This window comes from Pseudophryne corroboree, chromosome 3 (genome assembly GCF_028390025.1).
Source record: "Pseudophryne corroboree isolate aPseCor3 chromosome 3, aPseCor3.hap2, whole genome shotgun sequence".
Classification (NCBI taxonomy): Eukaryota; Metazoa; Chordata; class Amphibia; order Anura; family Myobatrachidae; genus Pseudophryne; species Pseudophryne corroboree.
In genome coordinates, this window is record NC_086446.1 from 386,768,958 (window position 1) to 386,782,880 (window position 13,923).

General features: G+C 44.8%; 1 protein-coding gene across 1 annotated transcript in view; it reads left to right on the plus strand.

The window, feature by feature from the left end:
* Positions 1-446: 446 nt before the first annotated feature.
* The window catches only part of COASY (Coenzyme A synthase), a 49,864-nt gene continuing 36,387 nt past the window's right edge, over positions 447-13,923 (plus strand). The window contains exons 1-4 of the mRNA XM_063960022.1: positions 447-630; positions 3,757-4,427; positions 5,467-5,681; positions 8,017-8,148. Of these exons, the coding sequence (XP_063816092.1) occupies positions 3,770-4,427; positions 5,467-5,681; positions 8,017-8,148 (1,005 nt within the window). The 5' untranslated portion in view covers positions 447-630; positions 3,757-3,769. The remainder of the gene's footprint in view (positions 631-3,756; positions 4,428-5,466; positions 5,682-8,016; positions 8,149-13,923) is intronic.

Consider the following 13,923-nt stretch of genomic DNA (forward strand, 5'->3'; position numbering starts at 1 on the left):
GGGATTGTAAGTATTCATTTTTTTTTTTTTAAGCGGCGCTACTAGGGTACAAATGGGGGCGCAACTGGGGGCACAACTCTACAGGGGGCGTGACCGACCACGCCCCTGTATGAAGCCACACCCCTATTTTCCGCCTGGGGCGCCACAAGGGCTAGAACCGGCCCTGGCACCAACCCCGACTACTATATTACTATTATAGCTCTACTAACTGCCACCAACAGCATGCCAGCAGAGGACCTAGGAGTCTTATGAGTTTGAAGCTGTCATTTTTCTTTACCTATTTACATACAGTGTATATGTATTGCCCAATTAGCGAAGTGCTCTTCGGGAAAATGGCCGCCTCCTTAGATCTACATTGCAAAAGAAACCACGTCTCTTGTAAGGACGCCACTGTGTACAGTACAGTCAGTGTAGTTACTTCTGCAGCTCTATGCCTGACGCTCAGCACGTTCACCATTCTGTCCGCTTTTCATAAAGTTGTTGTTGAATAAAAAAAAACCGGCAAGTAGAGCTGTCAGAGAGATCTGCAGACTCGATCTCAGCAGGGAATCCGGAGGTGATCCTGCAGGAGGAGGGGGCACCGGGCGGCCTGGCTTACCTGGGGCATCTTAAAGGGGGCTTCCATTTGCTGTGAGTTTTTGTTATCTGTTCACGTTACAGTACATGCATGTGATCAAGTGTTGCACCCCGTATACCGGTGTCACTGCGGCTTGTATCTTGCATAATTCAGGTGTGCTGCTGCTACTGTGTGTTACAACCTGGATGGCTGTGTTGTGGGTGTGCGGCAGGCCATTAAAGAGCTGAGTTTACGCATTTCTGTACAGTTCTTATCTGTCACTCTTTGTGCCAAAGATGAAGCACTGATAGCCATGCCTATTGTTTCATCCATAACACATCTGATCACTATTTCTTTTTCCATTTTGGATATAAAGTGAATTCACTTACAGAAAATGATTCCCATTGTTCACTTTAGTCAGAATTCTCAGAATATTCTTCCTAGAATATCACTGCACGAGAAACATTTCCATTTTAAAAATGTGGATCTTTATCCAATAAGCTGAGAACTATGGGATCCGTCTTAGTAAATTCGAGGTGGTATAATACAGAGGTGTGATTGTAGTCTGGCATGATTGCGTATAAGATTGGATCTGATAGCATAAATAGCACACAGTACAGTACACTGTGTGACTGACAAATACTTTAATTTTTTTTATTTATTTGACTGATTAAAAATACAAAACCGTACAATAACAAATTATAACTTTCTCAGCTGGCAAGACACCTACAAAAACTCTCATGGAAAGTTGTATATCAGTGGCGTAAATCTCGTATTCTAAGCGGCTTCCTCACATAGAGACTGTTTATCACTCTTATCGTAATGCCCATATTTCCAAACTCTCATCTCTTCTCAAGCCTCTACCCCCAAACAACTTTTTAATACATTTAAATCACTTCTGATCCCTTCCTCACCCAACCCACCAGCCACTATCTAGACGCAAGATCTTGCTTCCTACTTCTCGGACAAGATTGATAAAATCCAAGATGAAATGATATGCGCTACCTCAGCCAGTGACCTACTCAATTCTCTACCTGAACCCTCTGGCACTCTCTCTCTCTTCACTTGATCCCACAAATGAAGATGAGTGTCAACACCCTTCTCATCCTGCTACTCTACTACCTCTCCTCTTGAGCCTCACAAGTAAGTACATTTCTGTCTCCTGTGCTCATCCCAACATCAACTAAAATCTGTAATCTCTCTCTCTCTACTGGTATATTTCCTTCACTGTTCAAGCATGCAGTGATTACTCCCATTCTGAAAAAAACAAAATTCTGACCCTAACTCTCTCTCAAGATACCGCCCCATCTCTCAGTTTCCATGCCTCTCCAAGCTACTTGAGAGACTTGCCTACGCTCGCCTCAAACACCTTCTTAATTCACACAATTTATTGGACCCACTTCAGTCAGGCTTTCGTTCCCAACACTCTACAGCAGGCATGTCAAACTCATGGTCATCCAGCTGTTGTAAAACTACAAGTCCCAGCATGCTTTACCAGCTGATCAGTGGAAGGTATGCTGGCAAAGCATGCTGGGACTTATAGTTTCACAACAGCTGGAGGGCCACAAGTTTGACATGCCTGCTCTACAGAGACCGCACTGACTAAAGTAGTGAATGATCTGGTCACTGCAAAGTCCAAAGGCCATTACTCACTACTTATTCTTCTAGATCTCTCTGCTGCTTTTGACACTGTTGACCATTCTCTTCTCATACAAACACTGCAATTCCTAGGTCTTCAAGACACAGCCCTCTCTTGGTTCCTATCCTACTTATCTAATCGCTCCTTCAGTGTCCGCTTCTCTGAATCCTTCTCCTCTTCACTACCTCTTTCAGTTGGAGTACCGCAAGGCTCGGTCTTAGGTCCTCTGCTTTTCTCAATCTATACCTCATCTCTTGGTAAACTAATCAGCTCTTTTGGATTTCAGTATCATCTGTATGCAGATGTTACTCAAATCTACCTATCCTCCCCAGATTTGTCACCATCTGTAATGGTCCGAGTCGCAATGCCTTTCTGACGTTTCATCTTGGATGTCATCTCACCACATCCAACTTAATATTTCCAAAACAGAGTTAATTATGCTTCCACAGGCCAATAGTAGTTACCAACCTGATGTCTCTATCACTGTTGAGAACTCAACAATCAATCCTACCCCACAAGCTCGCTGCCCAGGTGTCATACTTGACTCAGAACTGTCCTTTGCACCCCACATTCAGTTTGTCTCAAAATCATGTTACATGCATCTGAAAGACATATCCAAAATACAACCATACCTTACACAAGACACTGCAAAATCTCTGTATTGTATTGGTAAGAGACTCTTACCAATACAATCCATTCTGAATGCAGCTGCAATGCTAATCTTCCTCTCTAGATGTTCATCGGTTGCAGATCCGCTCTGTCAGTCCCTCCATTGGTTACCTGTATTCTACCGTATTCAATATAAAATACTTTTACTCACACACAAGGCCATTAACCTAACTACACCAATGTGCATCTATTCGCTTATCTCAAAATATCTCTCAATTTCGACCTCTCCGTTCTTCACGAGATCTACGTCTTTCATCCACACTCATTACCTGCTCCCAGGAACGATTCCAGGACTTTCTTCGGGCTGTATCCACTCTCTGGAATGCCCTACCACGTACAATAAGACTCTCCCCTAGTATCCAAACTTTCACGCGTTCCCTAAAAACTCACCTCTTCAGGCTAGCTTATCACATTCCAGAACCAGTCATTCAACCTCATAAGCTTTCCTATCTACTTATATCCCCACTGTACAGTCCATACATATATATTCCTCCACATATTTTTTCTTACTTCACTTTCCCTTCTTTCTGACCCTGGTTCATCATTGCTGTGATGTGATGTCATGCAGCCCACCAAGAACTTTTGCAATCCAATGGACAACTATGCAATAGATAGCACCTATCCTTACGTATCAATGCCTATTTCCCTATATATTGTAAGTTTGCGAGCAGGGCAAACCTCTATGACTGTTTGTAATTACCCAGTTTTGTTTTATCATTGTGTCCAATTGTAAAGCGCAACGGAATGTGCTGCGCTATATAAGAAACTGTTAATAAATAAATTGCTATGTGCCAGCGCTATTTTAGATTTAACAGTTTAATTTATCTTTTGTTTTATCTAGAAACAAAAATAAAGGTCATCCAAGTAACTGTTTGTTATTTCTGTTTTAAAGGTGAGCTTCAGCAATGTCTGTCTTTCGCTCGGGTGTACTGGTGTTAACCTCTCCACTCTCTGCGTTGTCTATGAGGCTCGCACCCATTTTAGCCTGTGCATCAAAGATTGTCCAAGAAACCCTATATGTCCATCTCCAACCAGGGCTTCTCCTAACGGGTTCATCTCAGCCAAGTTCCACCTACATTCCCGCCACCCAGGAAATCTGCAACCTCATCTCCAAACTGTATTCAGATGCAGATGTTCATAGCAATCTGGATGTACGTGTGCTCTTAACCAATATTAAAAACCAAAGCAACAACCAGCAGACTCTTTCCCTTGTTCAGAACCTGTCTCACCCCCCAGAAGTCGTTCTCACAGACTTTCAGACCAGTGATGGTGGGCAGTATAACCCTGTCAAGCAGCAGCTGGAGCGTTATGCTACAAACTGTTATAGTTGTCAACCAAACCTAATATCTGTATTACTGTACCCAGAATATGGTCTGACAGACGAAGTTATTAATCATAAAGAACCGGATGGTGGAGGAAAAGTACTGCAGAGTCACAGTGATGTTGTGGTCGGAGGAACCTTTGATAGGTTACACAATGCTCACAAAATCTTACTGAGTGTCTGTTGTTTGTTGTCTGAAAGGCGTCTTCTTATCGGTGTTGCTGACAAAGAACTGCTGGACAGTAAGTAATATTCCCATTGAAGGTTGTATCGTATGGTGGGGCAGATGTCCTAAGCTTTAGAGAGTGATAAAGTGAAGAGATACTACCGACCAATCAGCTCCTGACATTTTTCAAACACAGCCTGTAATGTTACTTAGGAGCTGATTGATCGGTACTTTCTCTCTCCACTTTTTAATCTCCAAGGCTTAGTTCATCTCCCCTGTTGTCTGAACAGTTTTTGAAACATGTGAACCTAATGGTGGGCAAAAAATCTATATGACAGGCGATTGTATCAGTGAACAGTTTGGCAAAACCGTTCTGGCCAGATTTTCCCAAACTAGTTATTTAAATCCAGATTGATCAAGCTGATATGAAAGTTTGTATTGCCACAACCACTTCTGGAATAAATGATAAACAAACACGTGCCACAATGAAGGATCATTATTTATACCTATTGCACCATATCAAAACAAATCTGATCTAAATAATTAGTTTTTGATTGTGTAGAATTGGCTCCAAACAATTGTTGGTTAGATTGAAATAACAGAATTGCAAAGGTTAGGAGCCAATCGTTTTCTAACCATTAATTATGAGCCATACAAAAAATATGTTTGGTGATATATGATGCACATTATCAGGTGACATAACATATTAATGATAGATATAGCTACTTGTATGATAATTGTAATATGCCAGCATTTTTAGTGGCCACAAGGTGGGGCTGATATGTGCACTAATCTCTAATAAGCCACCACTATCAGAAAGACAGGTGCTTGATTAGTTTCTCCATGTGGGCTAGTCCCCTCCACAGCAGCTCCTCATTGAACTGAATGGTTTCATGCCTGCATCATGCAGTGTCAGCCTGAAGTTGATTTTAGATACAGGTGTAAATGACCACATCTAAGCAAGCATCTGTGTAGGCAGATAAAACTGGTGGCTCAGAGCAGATTAAGCCGCTATGGTGATTTGCCATCCAGGACTTGTCTTTGTACGCCCATGATACCAATTATCTCGGAATCCTATAAATAACACTAACGTACGTATCTCTTTATTGTTTCAGATAAGGTCTTAAAGGAACTGATTGAACCCTATGAGAAAAGAGTAGAAATATTGTCCCTGTTCCTGGTTGATGTGAAGCCATCCCTGCTATATCACATAGTGCCTATATCTGATCCTTATGGTCCTTCGATAACTGACCAAGAGCTAAAATGCATCGTGGTCAGTGAAGAAACCCACAAGGGTGGACTGTCCGTGAACAGGAAACGACAAGAAAATGTAATGTTTATTATACTTTTTTTCCTCCTTATTTATAACTATAATATGTACTCTTTGGAGGTGTAAGACTTTATTACTTTTTCCTAGGCTGAAGAGCTACTTGTCCAATCTATAAATCTATAGTAAGATATTATTTTATTTTTTATTCCAAAGATTTTTGGAAAATTCGTAAATGAGGTGAAGGGGTACAGGATGGAAAAAGGGTGGGAATATTTGTACAGGAGAAGGGGTACATATATATTACATGTTATCAATATGATTTGATAAACAGTCTTGACATATCAGCAGGGGAAATTACACTTAAAAGTATAAGTTGGTTGCAAGTGCATTGTTAGAGAAACAATTGCAATTTTTGATTGAGGGCTTTTAGAGGGGTAGGGCGATAAAGAAAGGCATTAAACAAGGAGAAGATGGTGGGTTCAAGTCTGTGTCTTCATATATTGAATTATACAAGAGGCCTGAGGTGAGTGGTGGGTGGGCAGTGACTGACTCTAAGGTAGGAAGACCAATATTTATTTAATGTGGAATTATTGCTTATTACATTTTTTCTGAGAGAGATGCCATGTTATATTTATTATGGGGGTAGCGAATGAGGTTCTGGAGTCTTTCAACAAGCTGCAATTTGGCAGTTGTGCCTTTTTTATTTTCTCTGTACATCTGAATTCCTGGAATATATTGCAGCGTAAAAGAAGAGAGTAACATGCACTTGGAAGCAATGTTTTGGTGATTCTGCAAATTTGCCTGTGCATTTCATTTCCAAGAGAAGCTATCTAGAACTGTCCCACCAAATGTGAGACAGAATGCCCTGACTGCACAATCGCCACCACAAAATAGAGGTACTAGGAAACATTGGGCCCGATTCCGATTTGTATGGCAGTGCACAACCGCAAGGAAGTGGCTGTGCAGTTTTGTACAATTAAAATGCAAATGCAGCAGGAGACGTCTGTTGGGGATAGACGCCTTGAGTTGGGCTGGGTGTTGGTATAACGATGCCTGAGCTGGAGGTATTGCTAGCTACTTAAACAAGGCATGTGGAACATTTTTTGATTCTGTCTGTAAAAGTTGGGGGATAAAAATATATATTTTATGACTTCATAAATCCAATGTGAGAATGGTCAAAGGCTCAAGTCTTAGAAGAGGAACACTGTTGTTCCTCGGAATGAGCATCATTGTTTAGGTGTTGGTGAAATGACAGTATGTTGTTGAATGCTGGACTCCCAAATTATGTTGAAAACCTTATACCAGGTATCAGAGCTTGGAGACGTTGCAGAGGGACAGACCTTAAATATAGTGGATGTGTTGTTAATGATCATGAACCCAATCTTCGCCCATACTTTTTGATAGGAGGAGGGATGAAATAAAAATAAGTTACAGGCCAGACGTTCTGACAGGTCTGCATTTATCTTGAAGCTGTATGCACACTTTTGGGCAGGTTGGAGAGGAAGAGAAGTGGTTGAGATATTGTGATATTAACATCAGCTATGTACAGTACTAGCTTATGCTCTTGGTGTAGACTTGATTTCAGAGATGTGTGTATTAGTGCGGAAGACTAATTCATTCTGGGTTATGGTTGGTGTAAAAGTAGTGGTAGAAACTCCAAGAAGTATAACACAAATGTCACTCCCCATCACCCTTTCTTTGAACCTTAGTAAGCATGTCTTTTTTTCCCCCCCACAACGTTTGTTGACTATTTTGTATGGCGTAGACATTGCAGATACAGGTACAACATTGATTATCCAGCACCTGATGGTTCAACACCTCCTTTAATCTGGACACATCAGGCGCTGGGGGGAGTTAGGCTGCCGGAAGGCTCAGTCGGGGTGGAAGGAAGGGGGGGGGGGGGTGTATTAGTCTGCAGGAGGGCTCAGGTAGGCTGTGGAAGAGAGTTAGGCTGCTGGCGATTTAGGATTAGATGTGGGGGGCGGGAGGATAAACCGCCAGGATGCCACTGTATGTACCTCCGTTAATCCGGCAAAATGGATAATCCGGCACAGTGCTGGAACCAAGGATGCCGGATTATCTGTGGTGTACCTGTATTTGTTATTTTGCAAATTAATAGTCCATGATACAGAAGCAAAAACTTAATCCAAACACTTGGACAACTCGTGGTTCAGTCGCTGACTACAATAAACCAATACCTTTGCTGTAAGTGTATACTTGATGTGAAATATATTGAGTTCTGTCATTGGATTGGCATTTTAAGTATACTAAATGTATTTCCAAATATTAGAATGTGACTTTATAGAAATGTACCTGCACTTTAGATTTTGGAGCCTTATAGGTCTGCAATACACTTTATGCCTTTCTTATTTACACGTTATCCAATATTCCTCAGGGCCTTGATGATCTGGCCATTCAAGAAATCAAGCTTGTTACAGATCCTCTACATTCTGAAAATGAAGAGGAGAAAATCAGTTCTTCCAGCTTCAGGAAGAGATTGTTGGGGACTCTGCTGAAGCTACCAGCTGTAAGAACCGTTGGCTCCAACTTTTACCAGTAAACGCGGCACTTGTTTCTAAGTGCCTTTAAATATTATTATTATTATGGTTGTTTGTTTATAAAGTTCCACCAGTTATATAAATAGAATATATGTAATTCAGATCATTTAAAATTTCTGTCATGTAATGTGCTGGCTGTTTGTTAAACCATTTTTGGGATTAGTATACAGTAGACCAAATATTGGAGAATGGAAATTAAATATAGTAATTTCTCTAACGTCCTAAGTGGATGCTGGGGACTCCGTAAGGACCATGGGGATTAGCGGCTCTGCAGGAGACTGGGCACAACTACAAAGAAAGCTTTAGACTACTGGTGTGCACTGGCTCCTCCCACTAAGACCCTCCTCCAGACCTCAGTTAGATTCTTGTGCCCGGCCGAGCTGGATGCACAGTAGGGGCTCTCCTGAGCACCTAGAAAGAAAGTATATTTAGGTTTTTTATTTTCAGTGAGATCTGCTGGCAACAGACTCACTGCAGCGAGGGACTAAGGGGAGAAGAAGCGAACCTACCTAACAGGTGGTAGTTTGGGCTTCTTAGGCTACTGGACACCATTAGCTCCAGAGGGATCGACCGCAGGACCCGACCTTGGTGTTCGTTCCCGGAGCCGCGCCGCCGTCCCCCTTACAGAGCCAGAAGCACGAAGAAGGTCCGGAAAATCGGCGGCAGAAGACTTCAGTCTTCACCAAGGTAGCGCACAGCACTGCAGCTGTGCGCCATTGCTCCTCATGTACACCTCATACTTCGGTCACTGATGGGTGCAGGGCGCTGGGGGGGGGCGCCCTGAGGGCAATAGATAACACCTTGGCTGGCAAAATATACATCATATATAGTCCCAGAGGCTATATAGATGTAAAATTACCCCTGCCAGTATCACAGAAAAAGCGGGAGAAAGTCAGCCGAAAAGGGGGCGGGGCTTCTCCCTCAGCACACTGGCGCCATTTTTCCCTCACAGTTCCGCTGGAAGGAAGCTCCCTGGCTCTCCCCTGCAGTCTGAGAAAACTACAAAAGGGTAAAAAAGAGAGGGGGGGCACTAAATTTAGGCGCAGTATACATACATATATATGTAATATATATAAAAAAGCAGCTATAGGGAAAACACTCATTGATAGTGGGATCCCAGTGTTCTATAGCGCTCTGGTGTGTGATGGTATACTCTCTCTCTGTCTCCGCAAAGGGCTTTGTGGGGTCCTGTCCTCTGTCAGAGCATTCCCTGTGTGTTTGCGGTGTGTCGGTACGGCTGTGTCGACATGTTTGATGAGGAGGCTTATGTGGAGGCGGAGCAGATGGCTGTAAATGTGATGTCACCCCCTGCGGGGTCGACACCTGAGTGGATGGTGCTGTGGAAGGAATTACGTGATAGTGTCGACTCCTTACATAAAAGGTTTGACGACATACCTAATGTGGGACAGCCGGCTTCTCAGCCTGTGCCTGCCCAGGCGTCTCAAAAACCATCAGGGGCTCTAAAACGCCTGCTACCTCAGATGGTTGACACAGATGTCGACACGGATACTGACTCCAGTGTCGACGACGATGAGACTAATGTAACTTCCAGTAGGGCCACACGTTACATGATTGAGGCAATGAAAAATGTGTTGCACATTTCTGATGTTACCCCCGGTACCACAAAAAAGGGTATAATGTTTGGAGAGAAAAAACTACCAATAGCTTTTCCTCCATCTGAAGAGTTAAATGAAGTGTGTGAAGAAGCGTGTGCTTCCCCTGATAAAAAGATGGTAATTTCTAAGAGGTTACTAATGGCGTACCCTTTCCCGCCAGAGGATAGGTCACGCTGGGAAACATCCCCTAGGGTGGATAAAGCGCTCACACGCTTGTCAAAGAAGGTGGCACTACCGTCTCCGGATACGGCCGCCCTGAAGGAATCTGCTGATAGAAAGCAGGAGGCTATCCTGAAATCTATATATACACACACAGGTGTGATACTGAGACCGGCTATAGCTTCAGCCTGGATGTGCAGCGCTGCTGCTGCGTGGTCAGATTCCCTGTCAGAAAATATAGATACCCTAGACAGGGACACTATTTTGCTGAACGTAGAGCATATAAAAGACGCACTTTTATACATGAGGGATGCACAGAGGGATATTTGCCGGCTGGCATCCAAAATTAGTGCAATGTCCATTTCTGCCAGGAGAGGGTTATGGACTCGGCAGTGGACAGGTGATGCAGATTCCAAACGACACATGGAAGTTCTGCCTTTATAAGGGTGAGGAATTGTTCGGGGATGGTCTCTCGGACCTCGTTTCCACAGCAACAGCTGGGAAGTCTACATTTTTGCCCCATGTTCCCTCACAACCAAAGAAAGCACCGTATTATCAGGTACAGTCCTTTCTGCCCAATAGGGGCAAGCGGGTTAAAGGCGCGTCCTTTCTGCCCAGAGGCAGAGGTAGAGGGAAAAAGCTGCAGCATACAGCCAGTTCCCAGGAGCAAAAGTCCTCCCCCGCTTCCTCTAAGTCCACAGCATGACGCTGGGGCTCCACAGGCGGAGCCAGGTACGGTGGGGGCCCGTCTCAAGCATTTCAGCAAGCAGTGGGCTCGCTCACGGGTGGATCCCTTCAAATAGTATCTCAGGGGTACAAACTGGAATTCGAGACGTCTTCCCCCCGCCGTTTCCTCAAATCTGCCTTGCCAACCACTCCCTCAGGCAGGGAGGCAGTGTTACAGGCAATTCAAAAGCTGTATTCACAACAAGTGATAGTAAAGGTGCCCCTACTTCAACAAGGAAGGGGTTACTATTCCACAATGTTTGTGGTACCGAAACCGGACGGTTCGGTGAGACCCATTTTAAATTTGAAATCCTTGAACACATATATTAAAAAAATTCAAGTTCAAGATGGAATCGCTCAGGGCGGTTATTGCGAGCCTGGACGAGGGAGATTACATGGTATCGCTGGACATCAAGGATGCTTACCTACATGTCCCCATTTACCATCCTCACCAGGAGTACCTCAGGTTTGTGGTACAAGATTGTCATTACCAATTCCAGACGTTGCCGTTCGGTCTCTCCACGGCTCCGAGGGTCTTTACCAAGGTAATGGCGGAAATGATGATACTCCTTCGAAGGAAGGGAGTTTTAATTATCCCGTACTTGGACGATCTCCTGATAAAGGCGAGGTCCAGAGAACAGTTATTGGTAGGGGTAGCACTATCTCGGGAAGTGCTGCAACAGCACGGCTGGATTCTAAACATTCCAAAGTCACAGCTGGTCCCTACGACACGCCTGCTGTTCCTAGGGATGGTTCTGGACACAGAACAGAGAAAAGTGTTTCTCCCGGAGGAGAAGGCCAAGGAGCTGTCATCTCTAGTCAGAGGCCTCCTAAAACCAAAACAGGTGTCGGTGCATCACTGCACGCGGATCCTGGGAAAAATGGTAGCTTCCTACGAAGCGATTCCATTCGGCAGGTTTCATGCAAGAACCTTTCAGTGGGACCTGTTGGACAAGTGGTCCGGATCGCATCTTCAGATGCATCGTCTGATAACCCTGTCTCCAAGGACAAGGGTGTCTCTGCTGTGGTGGCTGCAGAGTGCTCATCTTCAAGAGGGCCGCAGATTCGGCATACAGGACTGGGTCCTGGTGACCACGGATGCCAGCCTTCGAGGCTGGGGAGCAGTCACACAGGGAAGAAACTTCCAAGGACTATGGTCAAGTCAGGAGACTTCCCTGCACATAAATATTCTGGAACTAAGGGCCATTTACAATGCCCTAAGTCAGGCAAAACCCCTGCTTCAAAACCAGCCGGTACTGATCCAGTCAGACAACATCACGGCAGTCGCCCATGTAAATCGACAGGGCGGCACGAGAAGCAGGACGGCGATGGCAGAAGCCACAAGGATTCTCCGATGGGCGGAAAATCACGTGTTAGCACTGTCAGCAGTGTTCATTCCGGGAGTGGACAACTGGGAAGCAGACTTCCTCAGCAGGCACGACCTCCACCCGGGAGAGTGGGGACTTCATCCAGAAGTCTTTCAAATGATTGTAAACCAGTGGGAAAAACCACAGGTGGACATGATGGCGTCCCGCCTAAACAAAAAGCTAGAAAAATATTGCGCCAGGTCAAGAGACCCGCAGGCGATAGCTGTGGACGCTCTGGTAACACGTGGGTGTACCGATCGGTTTATGTGTTCCCTCCTCTTCCTCTCATACCAAAGGTACTGAGGATAATAAGAAAAAGAGGAGTAAGAACTATACTCATTGTTTCGGATTGGCCAAGAAAAGCGTGGTATCCGGAACTTCAAGAAATGATGTCAGAGGACCCATGGCCTCTACCGCTCAGACAGGACCTGCTGCAGCAGGGGCCCTGTCTGTTCCAAGACTTACCGCGGCTGCATTTGACGGCATGGCGGTTGAACACCGGATCCTGAAGGAAAAGGGCATTCCGGAGGAAGTCATTCCTACGCTGATAAAAGCTAGGAAAGAAGTAACCGCGAACCATTATCACCGCATTTGGCGAAAATATGTTGCGTGGTGTGAGGCCAGGAAGGCCCCAACGGAAGAATTTCAGCTGGGCTGGTTCCTGCACTTCCTACAGTCAGGGGTGACTATGGGCCTTAAATTGGGTTCCATTAAGGTCCAGATTTCGGCTTTATCGATTTTCTTCCAGAGAGAATTGGCTTCACTACCTGAAGTTCAGACTTTTGTTAAGGGAGTGCTGCATATTCAGCCCTCTTTTGTGCCTCCAGTGGCACCTTGGGATCTCAACGTGGTGTTGGATTTCCTAAAGTCACATTGGTTTGAGCCACTGAAAACCGTGGATTTAAAATATCTCGCGTGCAAAGTGGTCATGTTGTTGGCCTTGGCTTCGGCCAGGCGTGTTTCAGAATTGGCGGCTTTGTCATGTAAAAGCCCTTATCTGATTTTCCATATGGATAGGGCAGAATTGAGGACTCGTCCCCAGTTTCTCCCCAAAGTGGTATCAGCTTTTCATCTGAACCAACCTATCGTGGTGCCTGCGGCTACAAATGACTTGGAGGCTTCCAAGTTGTGGGATGTAGTCAGGGCCCTAAAAATTTATGTTTCCAGGACAGCTGGAGTCAGAAAGACTGACTCGCTCTTTATCCTGTATGCGCCCAACAAGTTGGGTGCACCTGCTTCTAAGCAGACTATTGCTCGCTGGATCTGTAGTACGATTCAGCTTGCACATTCTGCGGCTGGACTGCCGCATCCTAAATCAGTAAAAGCCCATTCCACGAGGAAAGTGGGCTCTTCTTGGGCGGCTGCCCGAGGGGTCTCGGCTCTTCAACTTTGCCGAGCTGCTACTTGGTCAGGGGCAAACACGTTTGCTAAATTCTACAAATTTGATACCCTGGCTGAGGAGGACCTTGAGTTCTCTCATTCGGTGCTGCAGAGTCATCCGCACTCTCCCGCCCGTTTGGGAGCTTTGGTATAATCCCCATTGTCCTTACGGAGTCCCCAGCATCCACTTAGGACGTTAGAGAAAATAAGAATTTACTCACCGGTAATTCTATTTCTCATAGTCCGTAGTGGATGCTAGGCGCCCATCCCAAGTGCTGATTGTCTGCAATACTTGTATATAGTTATTGCTTAACTAAAGGGTTATTGTTGAGCTATCTGTTGAGAGGCTCAGTTGTTATCATGCTGTTAACTGGGTATTGTATCACGAGTTATACGGTGTGGCTGGTATGAGTCTTACCCGGGATTCAAAATCCTTCCTAATTGTGTCAGCTCTTCCGGGCACAGTATCCTAACTGAGGTCTGGAGGAGGGTCTTA